The sequence below is a fragment of the Drosophila persimilis genome, unplaced genomic scaffold (assembly GCF_003286085.1).
Source record: "Drosophila persimilis strain 14011-0111.01,24,50 unplaced genomic scaffold, DperRS2 tig00000002-arrow-pilon, whole genome shotgun sequence".
Taxonomy (NCBI): domain Eukaryota; kingdom Metazoa; phylum Arthropoda; class Insecta; order Diptera; family Drosophilidae; genus Drosophila; species Drosophila persimilis.
This window is the reverse complement of record NW_020825289.1, coordinates 10,536,828-10,547,207: the sequence shown is the minus strand read 5'-3', so window position 1 is coordinate 10,547,207 and position 10,380 is coordinate 10,536,828. Positions and strand designations below refer to the sequence as shown.

Below are 10,380 nucleotides of genomic sequence, written 5' to 3'. Positions count from 1 at the left end.
TAATCATTTTAGCGCAGTTCAGCTGAAAAATATCGTGATTTTTTTAAAGTTTATAGTAGAGATGGCATGAATCCTCAAGAAGAATTTACAATCAGTAATATTTTCCGCCATTTACCTCAAGTAGTTGAACTATTTAAATATAGGGGGCTTTAGTGGGCTAAGACGCTTGCACGGTTATTCTGTGCTTCCCACTATCGCCCACTATCGAAACATTGAACCATCGATATTACCCTATATACCCTCTACACCAAATTAGTGATGTAAATTTAAATGAAAACATGGATTCGATGTCCATCGATGTTCTCAAAATCAAACATCGATGTTGGATTGATACATCTGATTGATTCTTCGATGCATCGATGATGACCGATGTTTCAAAACTTTCCCATTTGATTATAAAACCGAATATTCAACAAAGGAAAAATTAAACTTGAGTTTTCATAGCAGAGTTTTACATATCATAGGACTAAACGAAACAATATTTAACATAAAAGAAATGATTATGCTTTCATAGCAGTCTTTTACGTATCACTGTAGGTATCATCAGAGATAACTAATATTTCAAATAAGTACTATTTGTCAATGCTTAGCAAAAACCAAAATGCGGCTTAGTCGCACAGGTGAAAATCTATTACCTTTTCGACTTAATAGTTAGCAGCCGCTGAGTACACCCGTTCAAAATACACCCAGAAGATGCCATTAACGTAGAAATTGCATTGCAATTTTGTATAAATTAGGATAGGTACTTTTTACACCGTCCCAAAAACACGAAGGATTGCTTTCAAATGAGGCAGGCATTGCTGTGTTTGCTGCTTACAGATTTGAAATTAATTGATCGATGTTTTGCAAAACATCGATACATTACTCGACATCGGTAGAAGTAAAAACATCGGAAAACATCAGTAAACATCGGCAGAAAAACATCGATGCTCGATTCATCGATGTTTTTTTACACCATCACTAGCGAAAGACGGAAGGTTAAGCAGTATTTGTAACATATAAATCTGATTTTTTGAAATTTTGTGAAAGTGCTAAACTAAAAGAAAAATGGTATGTATTTAAACGATTTAATTATTAATAAAAATAAAAAGGACCAACCATATAAATATATATGTATTTATATATTTATACATATATATGTACATATATATTCATAGGTATAGCTGATTTAAGTGTATATCTTGATACACAAATCCATGCATATTTGTATGTTTGGATGAATCATATGCAGCTCCTTTGAAAACTGTATATGTGTTTGATATCTGGACATATATTTTTACAAGGGTGTGCATATATTTATAATATATATAAAATAATAGTACATCTGTTCAAACTTTTTGCAAATATACATACATATATAACCAACGTTGGCTATATTCGGCGATATATGTTCATGTGTATGCATGCTTCCATACACATGTATGTAAACCAAATTAGTCATTGGTAGGAACGGATATTACTCATTTATTAAAGTGCTTCCATACTTTTCGCGATTCACGCAAATTGCCAAATGGCAATTGCAGAACTTAATCGAAGAAGAAAAGGTTTTAGGCGGTGCATATGCACATATGTATGTACAATTTTCTCTTCCAAATGGGTGGCGGAGGCGGCGTCTTGGCCGAACCGAACCAGAAAGAAAAATTGGAGAAAAATAGGCACGCTTATACACACACACTTTTGCATGTGTATATATTTTTACACACAAATATATGTATTCATGTGTGTGTGTAGGTATATGCCGCTTTTTTTATTTCGATGGCTATTAATATGTACACATGTCTGTATGTATCTGCATGTTCTCCCACGGACGAATGTACAAATATATAACTATACCGAAATATGTATAAATATATATCCATATATGTATCGCCGGAATACATATTTAAGGTGTGTGGAGAGCGATCCGATCATTTCCCTGCCGCCGCCTGTGCGTGTGTATGCTTGAATACATGCTCGCTTGCATTTGTATGAATGTGTGTGTGATGGCCACAGACGTTTGTATGTAGGAAAAATGTATTCCCGATTGCCGAATATTGCACGAAAATATGTGTAAATCCTTGAGTACTTAGAAAGTAAGGGTCTTCAAATTATTAAACCATGTGGCGTTTCTCAACTTCGACTAAAACCCACAGCATTTCATGTTTTATTACTTTTGTTTGCCCTTAGTTTTGCCGGCAGTTGTAAAATTACCCTTGAACTTTTGCCGGGTTGAAACTGTAAATGGTGCCACACCCACTGCCATCCCTGTAAATTATTTTCGGAAAATGATTTTATTGCAACCATTTTAAGATAAATAAATAAGCTATGAATAAATACGGTGCATAAATACGGATAAAATAAAGAAAAAGTTATTACTTTGCATACTTATTTGTTGTTATTGCCGGCAATGACTGCAACATTTTCATATAGTTAAAAAGAGACGGCAATAGTGTTGGCTCAGACACAGGGGGAGTTGAGTTGTGTTGACGCACACCAGACACTAATACACACACAGGGGTACACATGTATAGTAAACGGTAGAATGGTTTTTGGCGCCTTTACAAACTTTTAAATTAATCATTTAGTTCTTGCCATTAACATGGAAAATATTTACTTTGAATTTTGACAGGCTTCAGGTGTAACTGTGTCCGATGTCTGCAAGACTACATACGAGGAAATCAAAAAGGACAAAAAGCATCGTTATGTCATTTTCTACATCCGTGACGAAAAGCAGATCGATGTGGAAACTGTGGCAGATCGCAACAGCGAATACGACCAGTTTCTAGAAGATATCCAGAAATGCGGTCCTGGCGAATGCCGGTAAGTTTTACTTCCATGTACCATATATAGTAGTGTCTGTTCCGCATGCATCCACATTTTAAAATCCAAGACAAATTAAATGTGATCCCTCAGTTATTATTTCTTAATAGTATAAGGGACCTGTTCCTCTGAGATTCTTACGTTTTTCCCATTATTTTATCTTTATTTTGTCTATTCGTATCCGGATCGCATCCGAACATCGAAGACTTTAAAAGCGGGATTCACCAAGCATTGGTGTCCTCCGCACGAACCAAGCAGATCTGCGATTGTAAATGTAGCTTAATCTTCGTAAAAACGTATAACTCGACAGCCTATAATAACCGATTTCTATTTCAATTCAACAGATATGGATTGTTCGACTTTGAGTACATGCATCAATGCCAAGGCACCTCTGAGAGTTCAAAGAAGCAAAAGCTGTTCCTTATGTCGTGGTGTCCCGATACTGCTAAGGTATGAAGATAACCCAACCCAGCCATGTGTGGGTTAATTACAGTTAATTAATGCCACATTTGTTCTTTGTTCTTTTTTGTTGCAGGTTAAGAAGAAGATGTTGTATTCCAGCTCTTTCGATGCTCTCAAGAAATCGCTGGTGGGCGTACAAAAGTATATACAAGCCACCGATCTGTCCGAAGCCTCCCGGGAAGCCGTCGAGGAGAAGCTTCGCGCCACTGACCGCCAATAAACTGTATGGAGAAAGCACTGTGCATTGCATTTAACGAACAAGAAAGGCATGCATAAAACAGCGATCAAAACATATGTATCCTGTTGAGATCGCCAATTTGTAAGAGAATTTTCTACATAATTTGTATTTTCAGTAGAAATAAAGAAAATGAATGAAACATATAACTTATTATTTATTTGTTTGCCACCCTGTCCGCAGGGCCCCGCAGGCCAAGCAACTTAAACACTCGATAAGACTATCTTTACAATACGTATTCACCGATTAGGAGTGAAAACAACCTCCAATGGACACTTAATAGCCATGCTGGATCACTAATGTCTGCAGAACCTTCCGGATGGGAGGGCAGGTGTTCAGTGACGACTTGAGGCCCAGGGAAAATGCAACCGATAAGATTTCGATGGCATGCTCCTGCAGTAGTACCGACATCTCTGGCAGGTTATCGATCGCTGTCGCTGCCACCGACGAATTCTCGTCCCTCAGGCACTGTATGTAGGCGTTTAGGGTGCACACATTGATGTCCGAGTTTCCGGGATTGTGTTTCAGATGCCTAATCAGGATTATAAAGGCAATCGATCGTATCTGGGCACTCGGCGAGAATATCAGGTTGAGCAGCCGCTCGAAGAGCTCGTTGATGAACACAAACCTCTTAGATGTGAGGCACTCCAGTTCTTGCATTGGCCCCAGCACGACGTCCTCCATGTTGGACTGCTTGATGATCTTGATTAGGTCAAGAAAGTGCGGCGATATGTCCGTGTAGTTCGATCTGCTGTACGAGCTCAAAGTCAGAACTGAAGAGGGCCCTCGGACACCCACGACGTCTGCCACCGGAACATTGCTCGCGGTGCCTTCTAAAGGCTCAATCTCGGCTACCACTGGCTTGCTAGCCGATGGCTTCACCTCAAAGTGCTCGTCCAGCTCATACTCGTACCGAACCTCCTCGTCGTCCAGCTCAGAGAGGAAGTTCGACTTGTGCTGAAGCAGGGCCACTGCCTGGACGAGGACCTGCAGCTTGCCCAGCGAAGTGTACTTGGCGGCCAGCTCCATCAGTATGCCCACGTACTGCTCGATGAACAGCAGGGCACTGGACGGGTTGTAGTTGATATATGCCTGCAGTACCTGCACAAACTTGCTGAGCATCTGGAAGGCCTCCTTGACCGAGCTGTGGTGCTTGAAGAAGTTAAAATAGCAGGAGAGGGTTGTCTGGATTTCGGTCTTGTACGAGTCTTCGAAAATAGTTGGCTGCAAAAGCTCCAGGGTCCTAAGGATCTGCACGAACCGATGGAAGTGATGCTCCTCGCGAAGCGCTTTCATGGTGATCTGTGCCCGGCCCTGCATTATCGAAGAGAGTACGCTCAACTGACGCAGAAAGAGTAGCGGATGGGATGCGGCCAGCTTTCGCAGAAGCAGCTCCGTGTCAGTCGACAATGTTTCAAAGTCTTTCTTTCCCACTAGGCTACCCAAGCACGTTATCAAATTATTCGAGACATTGTCGGCCTGACAGCCCTTCAGGGTCTGTAACTTATACGATCTCTCGCCATCTTTGCTGGGCCGCAGAAACTTGATGCGCGGATACATGATGTACATCTGTTGCAGGACCTGCAGTTTCAGATAATCGGACACCGAGCTCTCCTCCACATAATCCATAACCTTGACCATCAGGTCCCTTCGCTTCTCTGTTAGCTTGAACAGCAGCTGCATTCTGGAACATAGCTTGAAGTCGTAGCCTCTGCTGTCGACCTTAATCTCGGAGACTCCTTCGTGCAGCATAAAATGTGTGAATGGCTCCAGCTCTGAGTCTTTGAGCAGGAAAAAGGGATCGGGGCGGGCATTCTTGGAAGAGGACTTCTCCCTCCCTTTCCACAGTTTCGGATTGGTGGTCAGTGCCTCGAAATAGTTAAGTACCGTGCTATAATCGTATTCTGCCCGGAACTCCCTGAACAGGAACTCTGCTATCCTTTCGATGGTGTCCCAATTTGTCTGGTGGTTTATCAGCGACAGCAGATAGAATCGAAACTCACTGCACGACTTGGAGAACAGGAACTTCTCCTTCAGCAGCTGGCTGGACACTATTTCGGGATCTACTTCAGATAGCCAATCGATAAAGAGACCATTTTGGAAGATCTGTTCATTGTGGCAACTGTGGCTTATGCTGCTGCTGCTATCCATTTTCGGTGCATCGAAACTTTTGATGGTGTCCCTAACGATCTTCTTCCTGGCCAATAAAGCACTGTTGCCCTTGAACTGTTGAAAGTAAATGTCCCGGGAGTTTCGCAGCATAAACACCAGGCTATCGTGATACAGCTCAGTGCTCTGCAGCAGGCTCAGATCTAGGCTAAAATTTTGCCTGAAGATTTTGAAATTCTTTTGCAGGCTTTTCTCCAGAATGCGATAGCTGTCGCGGTGCAGCATACAGCTGAAGAATGCCCGCAGCAGGGTGCTGGCATGCCGACTCATTATGATGGCCCTCTCAAAATCCACGCTACGATCGGGCGGCAGCTTGGCCACCACCTCGGTTACAGTGGCCAGCAGATCGTTGTTGCTGCTGCTTCTATGTGGACTTATCACGATTTCGAGGAGATGATGGATCAGATCCCGGCAATCGGTGCGGCAAATTAAACCCTGATCTGGCTGGGTGAGTACCCTCTGAACCAACTGTTTGGTTAAGTTGTTGCTGCTGGTGATGTTGCTAATGCTTCTGCTACTGCTGGCATCGTTGGCATCATAGTCCCCAATTTCAATATTCTCCTGAATAATCACACTGAGTCTGGGCAGATCCGGCACCGTCTGGGAATGGGAGTGCAGGTCGAGGGCTTGGACCGTATAATGTCCATTCTTGGCACCACGCGCCTGCTGAATCTCAATTAGTTGCGCCAGATAGGCCTTGTTGAGTATGGCGTTCTTGACCAGATCAAACTGCTCGAGCACTGCCGTGTCCAGCATGGCCAGTAGCTTGGACATGGAGTTCACGGGGGTGCCAAAGTTCTGCACAAAGAGCACAATCTGGTCGGGCGTCAGGTCATGGAGTGCGGCCTCGATTAGCCTGTCCACCGAGGATCGGATCATTTTCAGCTTCAGCCAGTCGGGCAGCAGTTGCACCTGCTCCTGCGGCATGCTGGGCAGAAAGGCGACGGGCGCCGGTCGTCCGGGGGGAAACCAGTAATCCAGAATCGGTATGGACTCTGGCATGTTGTTGTTCGAATACGTGAGCAGTATAATAAAGGCGTGTATGATGTTGATGTGCAGAGGAAGCTGCACGCCATCATCGAACTGTACCATCAACAGATCCGGGTACTCGGTCCACTCGTAGGGCTCGTGGTACTCCCTCAGCTTGATAATGTAGTTGTTGAACATGACAAACAAACACTTGAGCGTCTGGATGCGAGTATCGTCTGGCGCATAGTCATAGTCCTCCTGTGATATGATAATGTGCTGGAACATGGTGCTGCGCTCCACAATCAATTGGGCCATATCGATCACATGGTCGAGCATTTCGTTCACGGGATCGCCCATCGTGTGGGCCGTAATGAACTGAATGTAGGCCATGATCAGCTCTGGGCAGTTCTCCACTTGGCAGGCAGCTCGCAGCTGTGGAATTATAAACGGTTTCACCTCGAAGAAATGCGGTATCTGCTGGATCGATTTCAATAGCCATTCATGCTCGTAGTCATCCGAGTGCCTGAAGATGATGTTGAGGCCGGAAAGAGCGGCCACCCGCGACTGCTTCACAGTGGAGGAGAGCCGTCTGAATATATAATCAAGTAGCTCGCACACGATCTGATGGTTGAGGCTGGCGTCAAATGTTAAATTGCGCAGGAAATTCACCAGTTCAGCATCACGGCTGTTCTCCTCGTTAATATTAACTGCATTGAATAGGAGGAACTCGCACAGGCACTGCACCGGCAGGTGACTAAAGTCTCCCTCGCTATTCTGAACCAAATCCGACAGCCACGGCATCGACTGAGTGGTGCCCTGCCTTTGAATTATGTCCAGCAGCAGGTCGGGCTTGCGACAGCGGCAGAACAAGTGGCCGAGCTTGTAGGTCTGATTGAGGAACTTCATTTGATCCAATACCATAGACGGGACCTTGCGCGGTGCACCCAGCGGAGCCATTAGCATTAGCTGGGTAATCAGAATTGCGTTCTCCTCCGTAATGACTGCATTCGGAGACGTTTGCGCCGCCAAATATGTTTCAAACTGCAGGATATGGTCTCTTTCCACAGTCATTATCTGTAAATGTCAAGAGGGATAATCGGATAATGGAAATGCTAGTGTTTTGTTTACAATTTACCTGCAACTCGTCCTTGCTGGCCGCGGTATTCACAAACTGGCTCGTGATGCATATCTCAATCAGCATTTTCATTGTGGGATAGTGATCCCAGCAGAAGGCCCCAAATGTCGAGGGATTGTGGGCGGATATCATGAGTAGAATCAGCCAGGTCTTCCAGTAAAAGGCAATGATGGCCAGCTTTGGGGGCTCATAGTCCGAGGGCAGTCGAATGTTCTCCGGATGGTGGTATTCGGACATATTAAACAGGAAGTCTATTATGTCGAACTTATTGGCCTGCACGGCGGGAATATTGCTGGTCTTCATTCCAGAAACGCGCTTGATAACCAAAAACAATATATCGAAGGTGTTGGCAATCGAAAAGGGTATATCTTTGGTGATTCCAATCAAAATAATGCGCAGCAGGGTCTCCTCGTGAATGGGCGTCTCCGAGATGATCCGCAATATGGCCACCCGCTCTGGCTCCGAGGGCCACTGATCGCACCGTGAATACTGCTCGGGTGTGTCCAGCAGGAGCAGCTTGTGCAGCGCCTGGTGGTACTCAATGCCAGTTATTTTGAAAACGTTCGGCACCGTTTCGTACATCCACGACACCGTGTCCAGTTGAATCTGTCCCATTTGGTTATACAGCTTGAGCAGGGCTTGGTTATTTTTCACATCGCGATTGTTCTTCAGCGAGAGGCTGGCCTCACGCGCCTGCGGTGTGGCCGAAAGGAACATGCAGAGGCATACAATGTCTACCATTGAATGGAATATGCGCTCCTTGAACTCAAACTGTTCTATTTGCGGGGTGAGGTCCTCTCGTTCGCTAAGAAATGTTTTGCAGAACCTAACTAGATTCACGTCGAAGCGCAGCATGCGCACAAGCTCCCTCAAGAAGACCCGTAATGTCCTCAGGCAATCGTCCCTCTGTAGTAGAAATTCCTGGTAAATTTCGGCCAGATTTGCAGCCGATTGGTCCGCAGATGTTTGAAACATTGTGGCTATAAAAAGAAGAGTATAAATAAAAGGTAATGTTTAGTAAAACTGTTTGCTCACCTAGCATTCCCATATTGTTTGGGTTTCTGGTGTTTGAAAGCTCGTTTTGAACCACCAGCTTCATGACAGTGCCCAATATATCGGGCTGCAAGTAGATCATTTCCTTGAGGCAGGACATATAATGATTGATCAGGGGTTTAGTTTTTAGACGCATTTTTACCAACACCAAAAGAACTTCGTTATCCTGAGTGTTGCGCCCCTTAATGTTGAAGCAGATATACGAGAGAAGTTGCTGGGCGAACTTTACGAGCTTGCCATTGTGTATCCACAGCTCCAGGCGGGAAATACTCAGGCAGCGAACCTCGGCTATGCCTGACGTGGTGCAGAGGAACTTCAGGAAATTCCTAGTGTAATTATCCTGCTGCTGGCGTTTGTTCAACTGGTCCCGAATCGCTTCGCTGACATGCTTCTGAACAGTCTCATCGCTGAATCGTGCCTTGACGGCGCCAATTGAGTCTGGCAACGGCTCTAGCTCGGAATTTAAGGGGCTGGCATCTAGACTTTGCGTCGAATTATCTCCAGAGTCGTCGTCGATGGTAACACTATCCCTGTGAGCCGAGGGTATGGCCGTGCTCGCATCCCAGCGGAGTAGGCTTAGGTGGGGAGTGCGTGTTTTGAAAGCTGCGCAAACATTCTTAACGTAGGACGCACAGTACTCATTGTCCGCCCAGTAGCGCTCGTTGACAGCATCGTCGATGTACGTTCGCAGCAGTACTTCTGGCCACTGCGGTACGTCCACAAATCCCCTGGTTAGCAGGTTCGTAAACAGTATGTGCAGATTAGTATTGTACCGCATCTTAACATTGGCTTCGCGACGCAAAAAGGACAACAGAGCGAAGGCAACGATATCTGTGCAGAATACTTGTGGCTGCAGTTTCGCCACGTATATCAGGGCAAGAATGCCAATATTATCCACCTTGGATCTGGATGCATTTGTTGTCGTGTGCTTTATGACTCCACATACTAGTCTACCCACGGAATCAGTGTCGTTTTGCTCCAGTGCTGCATATATGGCTTCAATAATATTTTCCAAGTCGCATTCGACGGCAAACTGTTCCCATGTTTCATATTGACTACTGCCAGTGGAGGTGTCCGCTCCAGAATCTTTCAGATTTCCTCGGAATCGTTTGGATGGATTTCCTAGGGCGGACGATGCTTCCCGCTTTCTTTCTGATGACAATATGGGTTTAATGGGAATAATTTTGGATTTTGGATCATCTCGACAGCTCTTTGTTCCAAGCGCAAACAGTTCCCCACCAAGTGGCACCTTTTTCTGTGATCTACCCGATCCACCTTTTCCGCGATCCATTTTTTTACTTTATTATGAGGATTAACACATCAGGTGTGACCAGCTTCCATGAAGTGCGACAGTGGCAGTTTGGAGAGCAGAAGTGTACCAACGGGTTCCACGTTGTTGGGACGACTTTGAAACGATGGAATAAATACACATTCATACATAAACTTTGTTGCTATTAACATCATAGTAAAAATGTCTTCTGAATGTTGTAAATCTGAATACATAAAGTCCTTCCGCTAATTAACAAATAAGAGTTATTTGTCTTTTTTGTTTTTTGAG

At 44.6% G+C, this 10,380-nt stretch overlaps 2 protein-coding genes across 2 annotated transcripts; one reads left to right on the top strand and one right to left on the bottom strand.

The window, feature by feature from the left end:
• Window positions 1–981: 981 nt before the first annotated feature.
• Window positions 982–3,638, top strand: LOC6590019 (cofilin/actin-depolymerizing factor homolog). The gene is made up of 4 exons (XM_026987072.1): window positions 982–1,050; window positions 2,609–2,799; window positions 3,144–3,249; window positions 3,335–3,638. The coding sequence occupies exons 1-4, from the start codon at window positions 1,048–1,050 to the stop codon at window positions 3,479–3,481; spliced, it is 447 nt and encodes a 148-aa protein (XP_026842873.1). The 5' UTR covers window positions 982–1,047; the 3' UTR covers window positions 3,482–3,638.
• On the bottom strand, window positions 3,634–10,128 carry LOC6590018 (integrator complex subunit 1). Its single transcript, XM_002016536.2, has 3 exons — window positions 8,805–10,128; window positions 7,770–8,749; window positions 3,634–7,708 (listed from the first exon to the last, which is right to left on the bottom strand). The coding sequence occupies exons 1-3, from the start codon at window positions 10,111–10,113 to the stop codon at window positions 3,773–3,775; spliced, it is 6,225 nt and encodes a 2,074-aa protein (XP_002016572.1). The 5' UTR covers window positions 10,114–10,128; the 3' UTR covers window positions 3,634–3,772.
• Window positions 10,129–10,380: the final 252 nt, after the last annotated feature.

Bases quoted from the DNA above. Each gene is read 5' to 3' on its own strand.
- LOC6590019 (XM_026987072.1), top strand. The intron at 2,800-3,143 runs GTAAGTTTTACT...TCAATTCAACAG, and splicing joins TGCGGTCCTGGCGAATGCCG to ATATGGATTGTTCGACTTTG. The intron at 3,250-3,334 runs GTATGAAGATAA...TTTTTGTTGCAG, and splicing joins GGTGTCCCGATACTGCTAAG to GTTAAGAAGAAGATGTTGTA.
- LOC6590018 (XM_002016536.2), bottom strand. From the start codon at position 10,113: ATGGATCGCGGAAAAGGTGGATCGGGTAGATCACAGAAAAAGGTGCCA. The intron at 8,750-8,804 runs GTGAGCAAACAG...TTCTTTTTATAG, and splicing joins AAACAATATGGGAATGCTAG to CCACAATGTTTCAAACATCT. The intron at 7,709-7,769 runs GTAAATTGTAAA...TGACATTTACAG, and splicing joins CCAGCAAGGACGAGTTGCAG to ATAATGACTGTGGAAAGAGA.